The sequence below is a fragment of the Alexandromys fortis genome, unplaced genomic scaffold (assembly GCF_014885135.2).
Source record: "Alexandromys fortis isolate MF-2015 unplaced genomic scaffold, M_Fortis_MF-2015_v1.1 scaffold_3, whole genome shotgun sequence".
NCBI classification, from domain to species: Eukaryota; Metazoa; Chordata; class Mammalia; order Rodentia; family Cricetidae; genus Alexandromys; species Alexandromys fortis.
The window spans coordinates 17,778,782-17,803,408 of NW_026067909.1; the positions used below are offsets into that span (position 1 = coordinate 17,778,782).

The 24,627-nt window shown below is 42.8% G+C and overlaps 1 protein-coding gene across 2 annotated transcripts in view; it reads right to left on the reverse strand.

Moving 5' to 3' along the window:
• LOC126498434 (solute carrier family 22 member 19-like) overlaps positions 1–7,691 on the reverse strand; it is a 34,748-nt gene extending 27,057 nt beyond the window's left edge. Inside the window, exons 1-2 of one of the 2 annotated variants that reach the window (XM_050137098.1) lie at positions 7,118–7,691; positions 6,072–6,175 (exon numbers count right to left, since the gene is read on the reverse strand). In XM_050137098.1, the coding sequence (XP_049993055.1) occupies positions 6,072–6,175; positions 7,118–7,513 (500 nt within the window). In that variant the 5' untranslated portion in view covers positions 7,514–7,691. The remainder of the gene's footprint in view (positions 1–6,071; positions 6,176–7,117) is intronic. The other variant, XM_050137099.1, reaches the window with a different exon arrangement.
• Positions 7,692–24,627: the final 16,936 nt, after the last annotated feature.

Consider the following 24,627-nt stretch of genomic DNA (forward strand, 5'->3'; position numbering starts at 1 on the left):
AGGAAAGAGTCATCTGTAAAACTGGTAAATGTTCTATTTCTTCAGTGGCAAGTCTTTGGTGGTACCCTAGCTGTGCATTCCTAGAAGACAGTCTTCATGGACTCCCACTGTGAAACACCATGTAGCAATTAGAAAAATGAACTGAAAGTGCAGAGATACATAGGTATCCCAACAAACAGAAAAAGAGTGTTGAAGCACATGGTCCCTAGCTGGTGACACTGTTCTAGAACCTTTGGAATATGGAATTGGAGGAAGTGCTCATCTGAAGACTAAGTAGAGAGCCTGACACCAGCCCTTTGCTAGTAGATAGCCTCCATCCCCTGTCACCATATCCCAACCCTTCATCCCATCATGTCTTTCCATCACGGTGATTGCACCCTCAAGCATGTGTAAAAGCAAAATGCAAAGAACGATTGTAGGAATTCCTACAGCCAGTAGCCTTTAAGTTACCCGCACACTTGGGCATGGCCTCTTATACTCTATTTGCTGATGTAAAGTGCGCCTCCAGCTTCTCTTCCGGAGGCGTGATTCAGTTCCTGTTCTCCATTCCTGCAGAGGATTGTGGTCTGTGAGTCTACCCCTAAATAAAAAACCCTTTATTATACTCAATTCTGAGCTACTGTGGGATTTCTTTTTAGCGTCCTTCTTCAGAGAACAACTGGCTGTGGGGTGCTCAACCCCAACCAATGCATCTACTATGCAACCACTATACTAAAGGCTCAGAAACCACCACAGAAGAGGGAACAGAGTGATTATAAAAGCCAGAGGACCAGAATGTTTTCTGTGAGAGAGTATCTTCTATAAACAACAGGAGCTGTACCCATAACATCTGTAGAATATGGTCACCTAGATAAGACGAGCACAAAGACAGCGCCAGTTGACATGCCGACACAGATGGAGAAGATCTCATAAGACCCCACCCCTAGCTGAAGAGCTATAACCAATTAATGGCTGCTGATAGAGGAGAATCCGTCTTCCTCAGGGATGAGCCCCCCGATAGATGGTCCAATCCCAAGTCATCAGCCCTAAATACACACAACAAGCAAACTGAAATGGACTCAATAGGTTATATTTATATGTGGGTATATGCATATGTAAAATAATAATTTTAAAAAGAGGTCATGAATTTGAGAGATAGTTTGAGAAAGACAGGAGGAGCTAAATGAAGAAGTGAAGAAGTGACAAAATACAGTACTCAAATATAAAACTCTCAAAGAGATAAAAAAAAATTTAAATTGAAAAAAATCCTTTCTTAATTTTCTCTTGTCAGGAGTTTAACAGAGATTAGGAAATCCACTAATATGGAACACACCTGATTGATGTCTTATTAATAGAGAGATATTAGATGTTTGATATTTAAAAAGATCATTATATGTATATAAAGCACTTCTTCCCTCATTTCAGATTCTCTTTGTTTTTGTTTTGGTTTGGGGGGGCAGTTGTCTGTTTTGGTTTTGGTTTTTTGGTTAATTTTTTTTCCATTTGTTTATGTGCTTGGTTGGGTGGTTGGTTGGTTGGTTTGTTGGGGTTTGGGGTTTTTTTGGTATTTTGTTTGCTTGTTTGTTTGTTTGTTTGTTTTTCAAGGCAGGGCTTCTCTGTGTAACCCTGGAATGTCAGGGTATCTCTTTCCCCCTTCTTTGTTTTGAAGATTGACTTGACATTGTGACATTTCTTGAAGACTAATAAATAATTCTAACAATTCTAATGAAAAGGTCAAGATAATGAGAATCGATTTAAAACAAAGATCTAAATTTATTAGTTATTTGGCTAAACAGAAGAAAAATTATCAATTAACATATTCCGTGTGAACTGTAGGAATAAAACGGCTACCCCCAAAGGCTCAGGGATCACTGAGGAAGACAGAGCAAAGAGACTGCTTCTTAGCCAAAGGTCAGAAAGATTGGAGCTAAACAGAGTCTTCTAGACTTAACAGGACACTCATCAGCGTTCAGCAGCTGCGACTAACTACAAAAGACCTGCACAAATCAAGTCAGCATGAGCTCATAAGTCCCTACCCCTAACTGAGAAGCTATTAGCAGCTGATGACTTCTGAAGAAAGGAGACTCAATTTTTTTCTTCAAGGGCATGGACTCCATCCAGCAGGTGGACCATTCCACAGTGAATGGCCCCACACCTAGGGCAGCACAAATTGGAACCGACATCTTATTTTACAAAGGGGATGGGGAGAAGAAAACGTTAGGAGTGTGGGATGGGGACTGCATTTGGAAGGAGTTAGGGGGAGGATGACATGAATATATGACAAAAATATGTCTTATTCATATGTGAAATTCTCAAAAACTAGTAAAAATTATATTCTTCTAAGAATATGATGGCTGGAGAGGCTGTGTTAATATTAGACAAAAATAGATTTTAGAACAGATGTTTGTCCAGCTGTGGTAGTACATAGACACGAGTCTTGAAGCACTAACATTATTATTATTTGAAGACTATTTTTGGAACACACAGAGAGTTTGCTAAGGTGGGCTATGTAGTGAGACACTGTGAGGACATCTACCCTCCCATGTTCCCTCCACCGCCAACAATCTTGGCTGCTGTCTTCTAAGGAAGACTAATTCACACTGTGTTCAGAAGTCAAAGTTTATCTGGAGCATAGTTCAAAGGAGCAGCAGTGTGAAAGTCTACCTCTGCTGTCTGAACTTAGTAGTCTTAATTACCACATTCCTTCTCTCTCCCCTGGGGTGGTCTTTGGGTGTCTTCCTTCCTGGAAAGATGTTTTCTTGGAAGCTGTCTTGACCCACAATTCGACCTTTTACAGTTAAACACAAATATGCATAAAGGTGTAAGGACTCACAAAGTTGACTAAGGAAAGGCAAAGATGACTCTTGAATGTTCCTCAGGCAGAAGCGCTGTGGGAGCCAGCTAGAACCTGCTGGAACCAACTTTGCTTTTTGCCCTGATCCCTCTTCTCCCTTTCTGATTACCTCATGCCCAGATACCAGTCTTCTCACTAATCTTCCTCAGTGTTCCTGGTGTTGGGAACAGTGTATTAACCCAAAAATTTGTTTTAGTCCTAATAATTTTAAGTTAGGAAACCTGAGAATTGTGATTTCAAGACCACGCTGAAATACATAGTTTGTGGCCAACATGTGCTACACAGTGAGACACCCTCTTTAAAATAAATAAAATAAAACAATTCATGAATAATAAGGTGAATAAATATTTTAATGAGTCTTCATTGAAAAAAAGAAAGCATGCGATCAAACCGGACTCTCTAAATGTGGCTGACAGTGGGGGCTGACTGAGAAGCCATTGATAAAGGCACTGGGACTTGTTTCTACTGCATGCACTGGCTTTTGGGGACCCTAGTCTATTTGGATGCAAAGCTTCTTAGGTCTGGATGTAGGGGGGAGGGCCTTGGACTTCCCACAGGGCAGGGTTCCCTGCCCTCTCTTAAGAAGGGAGGGGAAAGGAGGAGAGAAAGTGGGGGAGCGTGAGGGGAATGAGAGGAGAGGAGGAAGTGTACATTTTTTAATGGAAAAAAATAAATAAATAAAAATCAATTTAAAAAAAGTACGAATTATAATGCTGAATCTCAAATTTACATTTATGTAAATAGTATTTTCAAAAACACAACACAAAGTTAAAGGAAAAAAATATGTCAGTGGAGTGAGAGATTTTAATATTACTCTCAGTAATTAACAAAAAAAAGTAAGGAATGTACCACAAGACTTGAGACGTATGAGTGAATATTGCTTCCAACCAAAATTACTTGTTTGGCATTAACACAGCCCTGTTCCATGAAGAGCAGCTTACAAACCTGCTCCAGAATTCTGTGCCTCCAGCACTCCTACTTGGAAAATTACTATCTGGTCTGAGAGTACTAAGAGGGACCTTTCAGATTTTGTTCACTGTGAGCAAGGATGCCCTAGGCAGAATGGCTACCATCAGGAAAACTGAAAACAAGTGTTGAAGATGATGTGGGAAGGGAGGAACAACTATTCACTCACTGGTAAGGGTACACATTAGTACCACCAATATGAAAATTGGTGGCAAGTTTCTTCAAAACATTAAAAGTACCCTACGACCCAACCATATAACTCCTGGCATATACCCAAAGGACTCCATACTGTGCCAAAGAGACACTGCTCTTCATTTTATTGTTGCAATGTTTGTGATAGCAAGGACAGAGAAGCAGCCTAGTTGTCCATCAACAGATGAATCAATAGTGAAATGTGATACCTGCACACAGTGAGTATTCTTCAGCTGATACCTGCACACAGTGGGTATTCTTCAGCTGATACCTGAACACAGTGGGTATTCTTCAGCTGATACCTGCACACAGTGGGTATTCTTCAGCTGATACCTGCACACAATGGGTATTCTTCAGCTGTAAAGAAATCATGAGATTTGCCAGGAAAGGGTGGATCCAAAAAGTGTAATATTAAGTGAGGTCACCCAATCCCAGAAAGAACAAACTGCACCTTCTCCCATATACAAGGATCATAGCCTATAATGCATATATATAAACATGTGGGTAAATGTGGGAAAAACCAGGGGGGGGACAGAAAAAGAGGTCAAATACTTGCTGATGGGGAAGTATGAGAGTAGGAAAAAGACAATGGAACAGGAAAAGGAAAAGAATCTAGGGAGCAGCAACGGGGGGGGGGTAGAGACTGAGGGGGGAGGGAGAGGATAAGAACCACACGGACACACGTTGTTTGAAATATCATGTGGAACCGAGTAGATGACGTGTGGGTAAGAGCATTGGCTGTTCTTCCAGAGGACTCAGGTTATATCCCCAGCACCCACATGGCAGCTTACAACCGTCTATAACTCCAGTTCGATGGCATCTGATAACATCTTCTGGCCTCCAATGGCACCAGGCACACACATAGAGCACAGACATACATACAGGCAAAACACCCACATACATAAAAGTGTCTTAACAGTATCCAACACTGTGATGACTCCTTTTAAGATTACATGAAGGGAGAGAAGGATTTGTGGAGGTGGTTATAAATATAGAATACTGACAACTGTGAAATTGCCAAAGAACAATTAAAAGAGACTCTTTTTTAAAAAAAATAAGAGAATGGGGCCCTCATGAATGGAATTGGTGACCTCATAAAAGAGGTGCAGAGCCAATGAGAAGGTTTGGGGGCTAAGACACTCGCAGCCCATGCCTGGAACCTCGGTATGCTCTCCAGATGCCATGCAAAGATGGAAGAAAACTGACTCCAGAAAGTTGTCCTCTCATCTCCACATTGCAAGTCGTGGCACGCATGCTTACACACACATATTATGTGTAACACAGTGATGCTAACGTTTAAAGTTAAAATAAAAGAGGCACAAGGGAGCTACGTGCCTCCTCTACTGAGGGCCCAGTGTATGACACTTCTGCTACAGAAAAAGGCAGCAACAAGCTTGGCAGAAGTTGTCATCTGTTTAAAAAGAAGTGTTTTTCAGGCACCAGATCTAAGCCATGCCATAAACCGTGATGACAGTTGTCATTAGATGACTTATTTCATATGTCTGAAAGTGTGACCTTTAGAAATAATCTTTGGCAGAAGCAAAAACAGAGTGACAAACGTAGCTTTCAACACACCAATGGCACTGCAGGCATCAAAGGACATTCCACCACTGTGTTTGAGAAATGAAGATATAATATCCCTTCTCTGTGAACCACGATGTCCAATGCACTGTCCAGGAAGGAGAAAGCACAGTTCCCTGGCAAGAGCGTCAATGCTGTTTTCCATATCTGAATATTCGAATAGGACAAAAACAATGTGTTGAACATCTTTGCCTCCTTCCCATAGTTGACCCTTTCTCATATCTCTCAAGCATGCTGTGACACTTTCTCTCCACCCCTCATCCTGAAACATCTCCATATCTCACGGAGAGGCTATTCCTGCATCTACACAACACATAGACTTCTATTTAAACAGCACTCCTCACACTGACTGAAATTTCCATTTGTGTTTGTGGTTCTCTAGGATAAAGGGTACAGCTGGGAGAATTTAATTTGCAATAGCTACTTCACAATGCATGAATGACTCACAGGTGACTGAAATACTCATACACAGAGAAAGCCATAAACCAGAGACACTCACCTGTCTGTTAGGTGGCCACATAGGATATTTCCTACTAACGTACCACTCAAGAATGAAAATTTAGCTACTGAGTCCATTGACTGAGATTCACAAACCAGGTTCCACTGAAAAATACGGAAACCAGCAAAGTAAGATTTATAACCTGTCACTCTGACTATATCAAAATGCTTCAGTATGACCCTCAAGTCTCATTCTAGCACCCCCCCTAAACTCCTCTCCCTTTTCAATACCACCTGAATTCTACAATCCTGCTCTCAAACACACCTGGCTCCAGGAATCTTCTCCTAGAACTAGGACTTAGTTGGTTGTACTACTGACTTGTAACCCATGCTAAGAAATTCTCAAGCTTGGTCATATAGTGCAATGAGCCTTGAAAATGTGCTGGATCCTATACCTGAGCACAGCCTCTCATCACTCTGAGAGCAGAGCTTGGGTACTGACTATTAGATAGAAAAATAGATGGATGGATGGATGGATGGATGGATAACAGATGGACAGAGATGATATAGATATAGATCCAGATATGCATTATAGATATATTGGCAGTACCAAAGTTGGAACACAAGCCTAGTGCGTAGCCCCCATTCTACCCTATCACAGAAGGTAAAGTATTGAGACTATTTATAGTATTTAGTATTTAGGGTGCTAGGGATTGAAACTTGGGCTCATACATGCCACACAAGCATTTTGCCAGTGAGCCATACTCCCAGACAGTCCATTATGGTTTTGTTCAACCTCATAAATATTTCTTATTTGAAATCAAAGCTGAAAAATAAATACTGACTTGTAAGATTTATAAAAAGAACACATGAATTATTTGATTAAACTGATTTGGCACATAAAAATTATTCCTTAAATTGTAGTCATCCCGTCTAGGGAAATAACCAGTAGAATAAGTCTTTCTCATTTTTTGAAGTTATTAGAGTTATTGAGTATATATTTCATATATTGGCTAAAAGATGAAATCTAAGCTCAAAACATGTGCTCTATTCATACTATTACTAAACATGCATCATGAACTTATGACAGGAAATAAAGTCACTTACCTCAGTCACAATGGTGAGGGAAGTTTGGTCATACACCCAGCCATCCACACAGGGCTCTATGTCTGTCTCTGTCACATTGGAAAGAGTGTCATTCAAATGAAGGAGATGCCACTGTGGTCGCACAAAACGATGACACTTGTCTGGCCTCAGGTTGGAGTCCAGGGGAATGGAGACCCTTAGGAGGTCTTCTTTGCTCAGGATTCCACTTTCATTATCAGAGACAGTGTCATTGTCCAAGATAGGGACCCAGCATCGATGATTGGGTATAGCTGCCGTGAAGTTCTCCAGTACAGAATGGGGAGCCACTATGATATTGCTGATCAAAATGAAAATCATCTGAAGGATCTGGAATCTCCCCAGGCTGCCAACTTGATCCAGGAGATCCTGAAAGGCCATCGAAGACAAATGACTATGTTCAAGAGAAGGCAAAAACAACTGCTCCTAGGTGAATCCAAAGGTTCTAACAAGTTCTGATTCACTATAGAACAGAACCTGACCTCTCCTTCTACTATACCTCTCTTCCCTTTTGCACTGAGGCATAGGACAGCTATCCCCTAATGACTTAGGTGTTAGGTGGGGAGCTGCTTCCTCTAAAGTCACCAAGAGAAACATTCTGCTAAGTTGCTTTCTGTAATGAATCTGTTAAAGATTTACTTTGTGAGAAACTTTGCGCATTGCCCCATGATCACCTGTAGACATTGATCCTCAAATGCTGTGAAAACAAATGAGCACTAACCTGTTATACAACATGCAGGCTTTTACAGAATATGCATCTTCCAAACTCACAAGTTAGGTGTTTGTCACTTTCCTGATCTGTTCAATAGTCAGCTTGGCTAATATTATTAATGAAAAGATTTGGAAGCTAAGTTAATACAAACAAAGGAAGTACGAAACAGTTCTTGGCCTTTGCTACCTGACCTGCATCGGGTCCAATGCCCATGACTTCCCACTGTAAATATATGTTCAGATGGTAGGAGGGTGAGCAAGGGCAAGGTGTTAGGTCTCAAAGAAACCTAGAACAAATCTCCCTCAGTACATGTGGCTCCTCCCAGCATTCACCACCCTGCTCCTACCCTAAACCTCTTCTTTGCAGGGGCTTGGCTTCCACTTCCCTTCCCCCAGCTTTTGATACCTACACAACTCAGCCATCTCGGTCTCTTGGTTCCCAAGTGTTCTCTTTTGCTCTCCCTCTCTCTCCTCTCATGGCCTGGTTCAGTCTGAACTCTTTCCAGGTGCCTCCAGCTGCCCTCTCCCTCACATCTACGGTAAACCCTCTCCTCTGCCATACCTTGGAGCAGTCTGCCCTCATTTTTTCATTCATCTGATGCCCAAACCACAGGAGTAACATAAATGAACTCCCTTTCAAGGGACTCAGCCTCTCTGAACCAAGCTGCTGGTTTAATTCCCCTAAGGTATTATGGTGGATTGAAAGAAAATGGTCCCCCAAGAAAGTGTCACTATCAAGATATAAAATTCAGCTCCTTCTCCAGCACCATGTCTGCCTGCAAGCCACCATGTTCTACCATGATGATAATGGACTGGACCTCTGAAGTGTAAGCCACACAATTAAATGTTTTTTTATAAGAGTTACCATGGGCCGGGCGTTGGTGGCGCACGCCTTTAATCCCAGCATTCGGGAGGCAGAGGCAGGTGGATCTCTGTGAGTTCGAGGCCAGCCTGGTCTATGAGAGCTAGTTCCAGGACAGGAACCAAAAGCTACGGAGAAACCCTGTCTCGAAAAAATCCAAAAAAAAAAAAAAAAAAAAAAAGAGTTACCATGGTTATGGTGTCTCTTCCCAGCAAAAGAAACACTAAGACACGTATGTATGAATCATTTTTTCTGACTTCTGCCACCCACCATATTTGGCTCCAAACTCTAGAACCCACTTCAGTTGTTCCTTCCATCCACTTCAGTTGTTCCTTCCATCCACTTCAGTTGTTCCTGCCATCCACCTGCTCTAACCATTCACCTATCCTCCACCACAGGGGAAGAATCCTCTCTCTGGCTCCTGGAATCTATTCTCTACCTTCTGGAGCACCAATCACGTGTTCATCTCAAGTCCTCTGTGCTCTCTGGGGCTATGCCACATGAGAAACCAGCTAAGACACTGACCCATCTCCCTTCATTAGCACCCTCACTTTCCCCCAAAGCTTCTCCAAGCCTACTTTACAGCTGCTTTCTCCAATCCTCCTCCGCTGGATAAGTGTCACCCTGGAGCTGCCAGCCTTGTCTACTATTACTACAAAAGTCACACTCCTGTGCCAGGACACTCCTCTTGCCCTACTAAGTCTCTGTCACGTGGGAGGGGGCATCTCTTCTGCGTGACTTGAGACGTTTCTCTCTCATGAGTTTCTCAGTCCACTTGGGGATGCCCTGAATTAAAACTCTTGTTACCACAACACTTATCTCCTTTGCTCTCCTTGTTCTCGTTCCTTCTTGGAACTTCCTTGCCTCCCACAGGAGCTGCAGTCCCAGAGTTTCCTTAAATCTTTCTGGAATCCTACTATATGAGAATCCTCCCTTGGGTGGAAATCCTATTTTCAACCCTTGTCCCTTGCAGCTACACTGTTCTCTGTTTCTCAGCTCCCTCTTGGAGCATATAGAAACCCTTCCTCCAGGGGAGTTTGTTTTGCAACTCTTTCTCCTCAGAATCAAAGCCTTAATGTCTTAGTGAAAATAGCTGGGCCTCCAAACAGTCCAGTCAATGGCCAAAAGTTGACACACTTGATTTTCCAGTTCTCTCAATGGTACAACTTCTGCCCTTGCACAACCTCTCTTGTATCTAAACTTTCTCTTCTCTACAAAAAAAAAAATGAAGCACTATTAATAAAAACTCAGAGACTGAAATTGGGGTTCAGCCTGAAGAGCCAAAAAGCAAAGCAGCCAGCCACTGACTCTTACCTCGACCTCAATCTGAAAATGGTGATCCTGCCTCCAGGAATCTCAGAATGATACTGAACCTGAGAGCTGTCTCCTCCCATTTTATAATCTTCTCTAGTTCTGGGATTAAAGGCACCACTACTGCCTGGTTTCTATGGCAAACTAGTGTGTCTATTGGTATTAAAAGTGCGTGTCATTGTGGCTGCTGGTATATGTCATTGCTGGCTGGTCAGTGTGGCTTGTTTAGTTCTCTGATCCCCAGGCAAGTTTTATTTATTTTTATTATTTTTAAATATTAAAATACAAGTGAAATGCCACTACATTTCCCCTTTTTGTTTATAACTAATATGAGAAAAACTATATACAATAAATACAATAACTATATGCACTACATACAGGCAATAAATACATCAACAATGTCTAGTCCATGTGCATTTGACAAATTCAGATAAAATACTCCATATCTATCCTACTAAATCCAAAGTCTTGTACTTAATTTATTTCCTATTATAACTTGCTTTCTGTGCTAAGTAAACTATAACTATCTAATCTTCAACTTCCTCAGAGACCCAAGAAGAAAATAATATTAACTGAATAAGCAGGAAGGGCAAGCAAGTTACTTCCAAAAAATGTGAGTAATGACAGAAACAGCTGGCTGCCTGGACAGTTACCCAGTGTTCCTCTGCAACGATGGGGCATCCATCTTCAGCCTACAGGCCTAGCTTATCTGACAGACCTTTCTGTGAAGCAGGATATTTTGTGTCGTGCTTGTCTAATTAGGACAGCATACTGTCAGTGGTCGAGGCAGGGGCATTTTCTTGCACAGTGACTTACTTTTGCCACAAAGAAAGTAAACTCCATGTGGAGTTTCTTTTATGTCCATTATCTTCTCTGAAGTAGATTGGTGCTGCCAGGAGCAGATATGTCTTCGCTGTCATAAAAAAAAAATAAGAAGAACCTAGGTTATTAAACATCTTAAATGTCATATTCTGTAGATTCCTGAAGTGTTTGAAGATGACCTATCTAAAATATATCTTTGTTTGTCCTTGAAAACATACCAAATGTGACTACAAGTTTGCTTATACTAGGTGATTAACTACTAACCTATGGTTCCTTATTATTCTGAACAATTGGTAATAATAGTTTTCAAGAACTAGAAATTTGCATTACATTGTTAAATGAGCTGTATAGGTACAATACCTTGAATAAGATTAGAAATGTATGTACAGCATTTTTAACAAAATTAATCTCAAAATTTGTATACAATATACAAAAGTCCAATCCAATGTAAAACATTTAAAATAAATAGTTGCTTTTTAAAAGTAGGTTCAATAATCTACCTTTTTATCTTATCATATCTATTCTCCCTTTTTCTTTTCAGAGTAGATTCAACAATCTACCCTTTTATCCTATCACATCTATGGCCCCCCATTTTTTTTTCTTTTCTTTTTTATTTTTTCAGTTTTTCGAGACAGGGTTTCTCAGTAACCATGGAGTCAGTACTGGAATTTGCTCTGCAGACCAGACCTCGAACTCACAGAGATCCTCCTGCCTCTGCCTCCTGAGTACTGGGATTACAGGTGTGTGCCTTTTTTTTTCTTTCCAAATCAAGATTATATCTATAGCTTCACTTTTTTCTTTTCAGAGTAGATCCAACAATCTACCCTTTTATCCTATCATATCTATAGCCCTCTTTTTCTCTTTTTAAAACAAAAAACCTTAAATCTAATTTCCTTTGTTTAGCTTTTTTTCTGACCATTATCCATAACAACTTGTAACCAACACATTAAATAAAGACAAACATCCATAATCCATTTTTGGGGAATGTGGGCATAGTTTTCTAGGCTACTTCCTGCTGATGGGGGGCACTGATAATCTAATGGGGACCCAAAGAAAATTTAGGATTATGATCAAGTCCTTACTGGAGTATTCAGTGAGGCTGGATCATCTCAGCCAGCAGTCTTGGAAGTTGTTCTGGATATAGAACTCAGAGAAAATGGCAACAGGGGTTCTCTGAAATGTTATATCATCTGGGCCAGCCGTTCCCACTGGCGACTGTTCAGGGGGTCTTCTTTAATCAAACATTATTTTTCTAAACCAAGAATTAGTCCACAGCCAATCAAATCTTATTTTTTTAACCAAGAATAAATCAACAAACTCTCATTTCCTGTGGAAACAAAATCAAAACCTCTTCTCCAAAGTAACATATCTTTTGATTTAAATTTTGAAGTCAAGGCATTTTCAAAATAGATAAATTGGATTAATCCAGCAACATTTATAATCAAATGTTTTTTAGCAGCTATTGCTCCTTTCTCAGCTGTCAAACAATTCAAAGACAACACAATAACATACAGTATCCAGATTCTCTGTGTATTTTCCATCTTTACATGGAAGCTAAGCCTGGGGCGGATGGGAGCTGGGAGCACTAGTTTTTCTCCAAACCCAGGTGGCTAGGTTTGGGTCCAGCTCCTAGAACTGGAATTCCAATCTCAACTCGGGCCTGGGCTGGTAGCTAAAAAGCCTTAGGCAAATGGTTTTTTTAGTAAATTTATGCCTCAAAAGCCAGATGCCAAAATAAAACACAATTAATAAAAACTCAGAGAGAGAAACTGTGGTTCAACCTGAAGACCTGGAAAGCAAAACAGCCAACCACTGGCTCTTACTTCAACTTCAGTTCAAAAATGGCCATCCTGCCTCCAGGAATCTCGGAATGAGATTGTGTCTGAGAGCTGTCTCCTCCCATTTTATAATTCTCTCTAGTTCTGGGATTAAAGGTGTGTGCCACTATTGCCCGATTTCTATGGTAAACTGGTATGTCCATTGGGATTTAAAAAAAAAAGGTGTATGTCATTGCCAGCTGGTCTGTAAGACTGGCCAGTGTGGCTCTTTTACTTTTCCAATACCCAAGCAAACTTTATTTATTAAAATACAAGTGAAATGCCACTACACCAAAAGTCTCTACTTTCATACTTCAGAATCTTATAGCTCTGATTTCTCTGTGCTTTACCAGGGCTAGATTAATAGATTCTCAGAACTTCATTGATTAACATCAGAACTGTGAATTTAGAAGTCTTAATCTAATAATAGCACAGAGAGGGAAAGAAATCTGAAACATTTTTCAATTTTTACATACCTGAAATCTCTTTGTTAGACATTTATAACTTCCATTTATTTTCATAGACCCTCCTAACTTTAAACATTTTCCCGATATAATCAGCTTTTACAGCTTTAAATAAAGGAATAGTAAGAACTCACACTGAAATCTGTTATTTCCTCGAGTGTGAAGTCCGCCAGGAAGGTGAACTGTGTCTCTGTCTGATTTCCTCAGCAAGAGAGACCTAGTAGCTCTAGGAAAAGAAAGGCCTTGTTTTTCCATATGAAATAAACTGACTTGGCAGCTGAAGCCTTGGAAGAGGAGCTGGTTAGCTTGTTGTTAACATAAAGCTACAGTTAGCCATCAATATCATCAGAGATCTGAGAAGGACAAATTATAGCAGGAAGTCTAATCAAATGGTTTATTATCAATTAACGTGACAGAGATAAGGTGCTACCTGCAAAGTTATGCTAGGTTCCTGTGGTCTTAATGGCTTCACTGGGGGCAGAAATCTTTGGCTGCCACATGGGACAGCATTGGCCTTCAGCTGCCAGATCCAGAAGGTCTGAGAGATTTTCCTGTGGAGAAGAAATTTGAGAAAACTGACCTGATTTTGACAAGGCAGAATAGAGAAGTCAATCCAACAGTGTCCACAGTTTGAGCAGAGTATTAGTGAAAGACAAAACACAGTATTACCAAAATTCAGGTAAAGTCATCTGTGCCCCATTATCTCCTTCGGAGACCTTAAGATCACCACTAGGAGCTGGTATTTCTATTATGGGAAGGTTATTCATTATAAACTTTAAATACCACATTCAACAGATCTCTGAGGAGTTTAAAGGCCGTCATCTATTAAGTCTACCTGAGTTAAATAAACTTTACTTGTTTTTAGTTACTTGCTTTCAGCTGACCCTTGAAAACATATAGAGAAAGGTAACTAGAGCTTCTCTCTGTAAATGAAATACATTTGTACTTAGCATAACTGTGAGCATAGTTCTGGATATATTAAAGAATTAGACTTTTTATAAGATAACTGAGCATTAACTTGCAGGTCTTAATTATCTTTATCAATTTACAACAAGTTAGTGTCCTTTATAATATTAGGGTTTATAACTTTATCCCTTGTAAGCTTGAGCCTTGCAGACTGGAGTTGACATACTGGACAGTAAATGGATATTGTGGTTTAGGAAAGGCCAGGGATGGTACAGATCCCAAGTGTCAGGCTTTGCCACCTTATTTTCACCAGAGCTTGCATTGCAGGTGGAGAGCATAGAACTTGTCTTTACTTCCAGAACAAGGACAAAGATGACAAGCAATGATAGAAACGCAATCAGTTGCAGTGTGTACCATTTTTGAGCATAAAAAGCCAGCTCTCTCGGGATCATCTGCCCTGTACTGTAGGATCAAAGCAGTGCCACTTCGCCATAGACTGCAATTGGGATAATGTCCTCTCCATCACTGGAAGAAAATATATGTGCGATTATTGTCAGGCTTGTCCCTTTGAGTTGGGATCGCATAGCCTGGAGAACTGGAGGACCCTCTCTCTCTTACACCTGCAGGAAGAACAAAGTCATATCCAGGCCTCCACAGGAAGAACAATTCAGCCCCTCCCACTGCCCGAATCCCCAACAGACAACAAGAATGAAAGGAGAAGAGAAAGCAATTTCCTCCATGTCCAAAGTCCCTGTGTGAGTGTCAGTCAATCTCCCAGAGCCCTTGAGCGATATAGTTGGTAGCTAGATCATATGCTATATTAGGTCACCCACCTCCTAGGAAAACGCTGTAAAAATTAGGTTGATGTGGGATGCCTTTCTGTATACTGTGAATATGTTTTATTACCATTTGTTAATAAAGAAACTGATTTGGCCAATAGCCAGGCAGAATAGAGCCAGGCAGGAAATCCAAGCAAAGATAAAGGGAAAAGGAAGGCAGAGTCTGGGAGATTCCAGCAGTCACTAGAAAAGCAAGATGTGAAGAAATGCCATGACCATATGGAAATACATAGATTAATGGAAATTGGTTAATAATAAGCTTGAGCTAATAGGCCAAACCGTTTGTAATTAATATTAAGTTTCAAAGTGGTTATTTGGAAACTGGCAGGTGGGAGAGAAACTGCTGTTTACATAATTCATAATCACAAATGAAAAGTTAAAGCAAAGTATGCAAAAAACAGGTATTAAACACACAAAAATGTGAAGGATTGATCTTAGTTGATTTGGGGGCTTTTTGTTTGTTGGTTGGTTTGTTTTTGCTTTTGTTTTTGAAGTACGATCTCACTATGTAGCCTTGACTGGTCTGGTACTCACTATGTAGACCAGGCTGTCATCAAACTCACAGAGATCCTTCTGTCTCTGCCCTCAGAGCACTGGGATTAAAAGTGCATGCCACCACAACTGACAATTCTAGTTCATTTTAAACAAAGATGCATTTAAGCTCTTGTTCCATTTGTTAAGGACATACCAGCTCATAAGTACTAGGTGCATTTGGTTCCGTGTGTGGATATAGGGAGGGAGCAGGAGCTTCATAGCCTGGAAAACAGAGAGGATATGGGAAATAGAAAAGACAGAGCTCTAACCGTGAACTGGCACTGGTGGCTTTGCGAAGCCACCAAGGAGAAGGGGAAGAAGCCAGCAGAGCTTTCCAAGTGAGTGACTCACCAGCCGTATGTAATAAGGAGACAGCTACCACGCAGACTTCATCCTTCATCTCCTAGCAGATGACACCTCCAGATGGCCCTGCTAAATATAATGAGATGATAATCAGGCAAACACAGACTTCTAATAACGCAGCAGACAAATTCCACATAAGCCTACTGATAGGGCATCAGCCAGAGACGAAGCTAAGATAATGTCATCAGGGCAGACGTTGAGCTGCCAGCTCCAAACATTGATGTCACCAGTTAAGTTTTTTTTTTTTTTTGGTTTTTCGAGACAGGGTTTCTCTGTGGCTTTGGAGCCTGTCCTGGAACTAGCTCTGTAGGCCAGGCTGGTCTCGAACTCACAAAGATCCGCCTGCCTCTGCCTCCCGAGTGCTGGGATTAAAGGCGTGCGCCACCACCGCCCGGCACCAGTTAAGTTTGATTATAGACAAGGTATATAAAGGTAATGGCTGGTGGCTTGAGTCTGGATCGCCTTTGAAGTTCTTGCCTTCACTAAATAAAAAAAAAAAAATTATTCCATTTATAAGTCAGACTATTTAACCCCAGCTGCTTTGATGGTTTGTGACAGGAGCCGCCAAATAATTCCCAGTATCCAGTTTTCAATCTTCCATAGCAGATTTTTGGCCACACAGGGTGAGGGGGACTGGGGCATGGTGCAGCTCTCCACCTGTCTTGCAGAAAAGCATGGCCTAAGGTTCCTCGGCACCGGTGTTTTCTGGACAATGAGGGGTTAGCATAGGTATTGTGTGCACCCTGGCCCTTCTCCTTCTGAGCTCCAGTGGAAAGTTCTTAAACATCAAGGCACATTGATTCAGTTTGTTCTGTCGTCTCTCATTGTTCCAAAATGATTCACCGTCAGCCTCCACTCCACACTCCAGAAAGAGAAGATGCAAACGCTCAGATCCCAGACTTTCTGTGCATTGGTGTCCATGTGAGGGTGTCCAGATCCCCTGGACCTGGAGTTACAAACAGTTGTGAGTTGCCATGTGGGTACTGGGAATTGAACCCAGGTCCTCAGGAAGAGTAGCCAATGCTCTTAACTACTGAGTCATCTCTCCAACCCCTCATACTTCTAAGATTTGGGGGGGTTATTGATTTTTATTGAGCTCTACATTTTTCTCTGTTCCCCTCCCTGCCTCTCTCCTACCCTTCAACCCTCCCCCAAGGTCCCCATGCTCCCAGTTCGCTCAGAAGATCTTGTCTTTTTCTATTTCCCATGTAGATTAGATCTATGTATGTCTCTCTTAGGAACCTCATTATTGTCTAAGTCCTCTGCCCCTTTGGATGTCAGTGTGGCGATCTCTCAGAAAATTAGAAAACAACCTTCCTCAAGACCCAGTAATAGCATTTTTGGGTATATATCCAAAGGATGCTCAATCATGTCACAAGGACATGTGCTCAACTATGTTCATAGCAGCTTTGTTTGTCATAGCCAGAACCTGGAAACAACCTAAATGCCCCTTGACCAAAGAATGGATAAGGAAAATGTGGTACATTTACACAATGGAGTACTTACTACATAGCAGAAAAAAATAACGACATCTTGAATTTTGTAGGAAAATGAATGGAGCTAGAAAACATCATTTTGAGTGAGGTAACCCCAATACAGAAAGACAATTTTCACATGTACTCAGTCATAAGTAGTTTTTAAACATAAAGCAAAAAAAAATCAGCCCACAAATCACAATCCCAGAGAACTTAGACAACAATGAGGACCCCAAGAGAGACATACATAGATCTAATTGTTTTTATTTTTAATTATTTGTGTATTTGGGAGTGGGTGTGCATGTGAGTCCAGTGCCTGCAGAGTGCAGCAGAGGACACCAGGTTCCCCGCAACTGGAGTTACAGGCAGTGGTGAGCTTCCAGATGTGTGTGGCTGGGATCTGAAAAGCAACAAGCACTCTTAACAACTGAGCCATGTCTCCAGCCCCTAAACACTTTTATTTGCTTGGTTGTATGTGTATGTGCACACACGACACATGCATACATACCTTGGAGCACATGTGGAGGTCAGAGGACAACTTGAAGGGGTCAAGAGAAAGCTCTGCTGCAGGTGTCTTTAATCCTGCAGGCTCAGTTCCCAAACTCTGAACACTGTGCTCTACTGCCCTCTGGTGGAATCATCTGCAGTTTGCTCATTGTGGAACATCATCAGCTAGACAGTCATGTGTGAAAAGGGCCACCAGAGGGCGTCAGCATGAGACAACAATACGAAGCCTAGAAAAGGCAAAATCTCAGTCTTTCCTCCCCGACAGAGCCTCTCACCATTCCTTAGTGAAAAGAACTGAAAGTCCATACAGAAAGACCCCAGTTCCTGGTCTAAATGTCTGTATGCATCATTTGTATTGTAAACATGTTTGTTGGTTGTAACAAGGTTTCACAAAGCCCAGGGGGACTTCCAACTTGATATCAGGCTGGCCCTGACCTCTTGATCCTTCTGACTCCACCCCCAACATGCTGGGATCGCAGATCATGCGGTGCTCAGCTCAAACCCAAAGCCTCGTGTGTGCTAGGCAGGCATCCTACCTCCGAGATACTTCCCCAGCCCAGCACTGCAAATCTCTTGACTATGTATCCACAGGCACCAGCCAGGAATCTGACACTGAGATCCAGACCAAGTCTTTACTCTCAAAAAGAATCGTTATAATGAGGGAGGAAGAGCAAGATGAAGGGACGGTATAGCAATAACTAATAAGGACTATATCAAAACATGGAGCAGAGCAGAGCCAAAAAGAGACAAATAAAAATGAAGCAATGTGTGTGAGAGAATGCCATAATGAAGCCCAGAGCTCAGTACTGACGTTTGAAATAAATAATTACATCAAAACATGAAGGTTGGCTGATCAACAGGGGCCAGATGTGCACAGCTTCCAGGGCTGAGGGAAGCAGTTGTGCCGTGTTGTGTTGTGTTGTTGTGTTTTGCCACACAACAATTTTAGAGGAATTGTTACAGCTGTGGAGCTGCAAAGATGCTCCGGATTATCAGGAAACCAGGCTATACTTAGACACAATACACAGCTCTGGAGGCTGGAGCCGCAACAGGACAGCTCAGCCCTGGAGGATAGAGCCACAGTAGTGATGTGGGACTCCCCTCTGGATGCTGTGAATACCATTGGTTAATAAAGAAGCTGCTTTGGGTCTATTGCAGCACAGACTAGGGCAAGGTGGGAATTCTAAGCAGATAAAGGAGGAGAGAGTAGGTGGAGTCAGAGAGACACCATGTAATCACCAGAGGAGAGTACTGGCAAACCACGAGCCTCATGGTAAAATATAAAATAATAGAAATGGGTTAATTTAAGATGTAAGAGTTGGCTAGAAATATACATAAGTCTATTAGCAAAACAGTATTGCAATTAATATAGTTTCTGTGTGATTATTTCAGGTCTGGGCAGCCAGGAAATAAACAAGCAGCCTCCATCTACACAATAGGACAGTTCTGGAGGCTGAAGCAACAACAGGACAGCTCAGCCCTAGAGGAAAGGTGGCCTGACTTATCAAGAAGCCAGGCTACCTGAAGCTGGGGTGCAATGGGGAATGGTCTCCCAGCAGGATATGGTAACCCTACTCCTCTCCTGGAGAGCCGCTATGGGAGTTCAGCTCTGGTCCCTTAAGGGAATGTCCTAGCAGAGCTATCCACTTCTTCTCCCACCCCAAGATGTTACTTCTTTTGCTAACACTCTGCAGGATTGTAGCAGTCTCCTCTGACTCCAGCAAAAAGTTGCTACTTTTTCTGTTCAGCCGTGCTCAGTTCCCCTTAGGGGGCGTCCCAGCAAGGTTCTTCTGTTCTGTTCTGCTCCACCTCGCTCAGCCCCCTAAAGCGTCTCAGCAAGGCTTTTCAGCTCTTTCCCCTAAGAGACATCCCAGCAAGTTTCTTCTATTCTGCACCAGTGAGAGAAGATCATCACCTAAGACTCTTGAGAAAGAAACTTATTGGAAGGAGGAGCCCAGGAGAGTGGATGCCTCAGCCAGGGATGGGAAAATGGCGGCCTCTAACTGAACAGTCAGACAGGCTTATATGGAGCTTCTTAGGAGTGCAGTTTTTCCAGCGAGAAGAGGGATTGGTTAGTCTTCCATGCTCAGGGATCAGTTAGTTTAGTTGGTCAGGAGCAGAGATGTCTCTGATTTCAGGGCCAAACTTTGTTTCTTTTACTGGTCCTTTTTAGCCTTTTGACTCTAATCCTAGGACCAGGGCATATTTCTTTCACTGGCTCTGATTCTAGGGACAAAGTGTTTTTGTTCCTTTGGCTCTGGTTTGAGAGTCAGGGCATGTTTCTTTGGTCCTGGGTTCAGGAATAAAGATGTTTCTTTCCTTGGCTCAGGTGTCAGATCCAGGGTGCTTCTTTCACCGGCTCTGGGTTCAGAGTCAGGGTGCTCAGTGATTGGTTGGTTTCCTGATCCAGTTGTCCCTTTTACCCTATAACAATGTCTTTTACTATACACAGGGGATCGACAGTTATTTTCTTAGTCTCGCCATACAGGCCCAACACAGTGTGCTTCTCAACGTTTTGGAATTTAAAACTGATTACTGCCTAACGAAGAGAAAATTGTCTCCAAGAGCAGGCTGAGCCTGCTTCCGATCTGCTTCAGAGTCATCTTCTGACCAGCTCTCCCAACCTTCATCCGCTGCTTGCCTGCTGTAAATGCTCAGATCAACAGAGCCTCTTGGGCTCAACCCCATGAAAACCAACCAGACTTCCAGGAAAGGTCAGCGCTGCATCTTTCCTGGGTGTTGCAGGGAGCACTCACAAGCAGAGCTGCCAGGGAGCTCCCACCGAGTTCATTCTCAACAGTTTAAAAACATCTCACACTGGAGCGACAGAGGCAGAAGCAGGCAGATCTCTGGGAGTCTGGGGTCAGCCTCATCCACATGGCAAGTTCCAAGACCCTATCTCAAAAAAAAAAAAAAAAAAAAACCTTAAAATGTAATTTGTGCCTATAATCCTAGGACTGGACAGGCTGGGTGGGAGATCTCTGGTTTGAGGGTAGCCTGGGTTACATAGTAAGAATATAGTCAAAATAAAAACAGAGAGAAAGAGAACCTGACTCTTGAAACGGGATTCTCTCCTATAATCTCCAACTTCCCACACACACCCAAGCTAACCCTAACATTTCATCTGAAATGAAGTGTCCCTCAGTAATGTCGGTGTCCCTGTAACTTGTTAATTTATATTCAGGAAATATCATTTACATAAGAGTTTTGTCCTACACATACCCTTTGCATCCTGCTGATCAACAGCATCCTCGTTGTCATGGTTTCAGAACAATGACGGCAACCTTTGGCTCACTTATCTAGCTAGAGGCGCCACGACACCACACCTACCACACGATGTCGCTGGCGAGCCAGTTCCGCAGGGCTGCGGGCTGCCGGGCTACTAAGGCGCAGCTAGCGTCAGCTGGGCACACAACCTGAGCCCTGGCCCTCCAGAGCGCCCAGCCTAGTGCAGGAAGCTATCATCTTCCCTCTCTCCCGCTGCACTCTACACACTGATCCTCTCGGGGTTGGGGGGAATTGGTGGAGCAGCCTCTTGAACTACCCAGAGGTCAACAGCAGTCCCTGTAAATCCCCTGTCTTTGTCCCAAAGCAAAACCACCCCCCATGCCCTTTCTGGGGGAGGCTGTCCTGATAATCGCAGGGTGGGTGGCCCTTTCCTGGAGGGCACACTAGATATAGCGACCCATGGACCTTAGGGAGGCTTGAAGGAAACGGCACCATTTCTTTCCACAGAAATGGTGACACACAAGTACACATCTCTGGGAAGTAAATATACCACCTGACTAGGAAATACAAATTAAAGACACAATCTCTTGGCAACCCAGAAAGCCTTCTGCAAAAGTGGAAGGGAAAGCTACAGAGAGACGGCATAGAGAAATGCTCTCCCCATTTCGTGTAGCCACACAGAAAGTTCCCCATTAAGATAGATAGATAGACAGACAGACAGACAGACAGACAGACAGACAGACAGACAGATAGATACATGATAGACAGATGGATGGATGGATGGATAGATAGATAGATAGATAGATACATGATAGACAGATAGATGGATGGATGGATGGATGGATAGATAGATAGATAGATAGATAGATACATGATAGACAGATAGATGGATGGATGGATAGATAGATAGATAGATAGATAGATAGATAGATAGATAGATAGATAACAATGAAGCCTTAACAACCTTGTCTTCACACAGAGTTCATCCATTCAGCCTGGTGGTAACAGTGGCCAGCTGTGTTTAATAATTTCCCTTGTTCAAATGAAAATCCCACTTTCCCTGTTAGTAAGACAACAGGTAGGTAGGAAGGTAGGTCTGCCATTTTTGGAGCCAGGCCCGGCTGAAGTCAGGCTAGGCTGCTCTGACAGAAACTGGACAACAGGGCACTGGTTTCCCTGGTGGTGGTGTTTCAAAAGGATGTTTCGGGGGATCTGGTGAAACACTTCTAGGGAGCAGAGCTGAAGAAGGGCTTGTTTTGCTTCCCAAGGGATTTACAAACATTTCCCAGAGGCAGGGGAGACTCTGCAATGACCAGGCCACTGCCAGGAAGGTTGTAAGAGGGAGCTGGGGAAAGCTCTTCGCTTCTTTCCAACACTACAGTTCAACTGTTTTTCTCCTGAGGTGTGAGTAAGAACTTCCCTCACTCAGCCTTCCCCTTCCCTCTCCTGAAGGAGCAGGAACAGCCGCCTGCAAATGGTGACACTGAAGTCAAGGGAAGAAGGACCCCAACCACAGTACCACTGCCCGCTGGAAATCTGTCCCCAAGAAACCCAGGCCTTGGCCAAGCTGGCTAGGATATGCTGGAGGAGAGACAAATGTAGATATTGAGCTTATTAAAGTAGTTTCTCTTTTCACTCATTTTTTTTTTAAAAAAAAAAAAGAGTTTTCAAACATACAAGAAAATTGAATGAATAGTATAATGGACACGCATCTAGTAGCCACTTAGACTTGAAAGATGTCAGCAGTATTCAGACTCCAGGGTGCTCACCATGACCCAAAAGGTCACGATGGAGAAGCCAGACAGGAAAGAATTGGAGAGGGAGCATGGGAGTAATGGAGATGCAGGTGCAGTGTGTGTCTGTCTGTCCGTCTGTCTCCATAAATATCCATGTGCATGTTGCCCCATGATCCTCTCAGATACCAAATCCATGGATGTATAATATTTAGAGTACATAGAACCCACTCAGCATATCTTCCCATATATTTTAAATCATCTTTGAATTACAATATATAATATAGTATAAATACTATGCCATCATTCTAGTCTTTTGAAAGAGGGTCTCACTGTATACCTTGACTGGTGTGGCACCCTAAAGGCATGCACCACCGCTGCCTATGTTCATAATTTTTTTAAGACAGGGTCTCTATATGACCCTGACAGTCCTGGAACTCACTATGCAGAACAGGGTGATCTCAGATTCATAGGGATCCACCTGCTTCTCACAACAACAACTGTAATTTGTTAAAGTATCTTTGAAGTGAGATTAGTGCAGTGCTTCTCAGCCCATGGGTGGCGACCCCTTTGGGGTGGAACAACCCTTCCACAGGAGTCACATATCGGATATTTACATGATTCATAATAGTAGCAAAATCACAGTTATAACGTAGCAACAAAAATAATTTTATGGTTGGGGGTCACCACAACATGAGGAACTGAATTAAAGGGCTGCAGCACCAGGAAGGTTGAGAACCACTGGGTTAACAGAATAGAGGCTTGCAGAGCTGCAGGTGCAGAGGGCCAGCTGTCCATAGTTTTGCTGAAGCACTTGAAAGCTAGCCAAAATAAGCCCAACTCAAAAGACAAACATCAAATGTCTCGTCTCATGCATGGATGCAAGACTAAAAAAAGATATGAAAGGAAAAAGGCTAATTGTGAGGAGGGAGGAAAACAGCGGGGAAGTGGAGGAACTGAGAGGGTCCTGAGGCCATGAGTGATCAGAATACACTGCAGACATGTATGAAAATGGCAGATGAAGGTATCATGTTTTAAAACTCACAGGCTAACAAAGTTGGGGAAGGTAGCACACGCCTATAAACCCAGCACGTGGGGAAGCCAAGGACAGCAGGATCTAGTCAGGGCCAGCTCAACAGTCATCTGGTCCCATCAGTGAATCCCAACACCTACTCCATCTACGAGCTGCTGGACCTCGAGGAGGGGTCAGTGCTTCAGAACCAGATCCAGAAGCATGCCATCAGTACCCAAGTTGAAAACCTGAAGCGTGGCTGTGGTCAAAGAAGTCTCAGTGATGGTCCAGTATGTATGGTGCTTCAGAGAACAGAGGCCTTGAGCCAGACCAATGATTCGTGGCATTGAGTGTTCGCATGTAGAGCTGTGTGGGCAGAAAATATATGCAGTGACAAGCTGCAGTTTCCAATACCACTGCAACAAATGAGTTTGTGAGGGCGGGGTAGGAAGGATGGAGGAACAGAGCGGTGTCGGTGAGGTGGAGAGAGGCTGAACCATTTCAGTGTCTGAGGCCTGAGATACTGCCAAGAGATCATGTGGGCTTGCATGGTCTGTACTGCTGCAGGAGGCCATGCTGATGGCTGTGATCCCTGCTGCTGCTGGGGGCCACGTTTGGGTCTGTGGTCCTTCTACATTCCAGGAACGTGACCCATGTTACCAAGGTCATATGAACGCCCATGATCTGTGCTGCCGTCTTCATGCCTGTGGCCAGGCTGCTACTGGAGACCACGCTGAGATCCATGGCACATGCTGGTGCCAGAAGCCAGGTAGGTAGGTGTCTTTGGTCCGTGCTGTTGCCAGATACCATGTGGAAGTCTATGACCCATGTTCTTACCGACAATAAATGACAAGGAAGCTTCTTCTGCAGTCATATGAATAACTGCAGACTCACAGCTGAGACAGACTTTG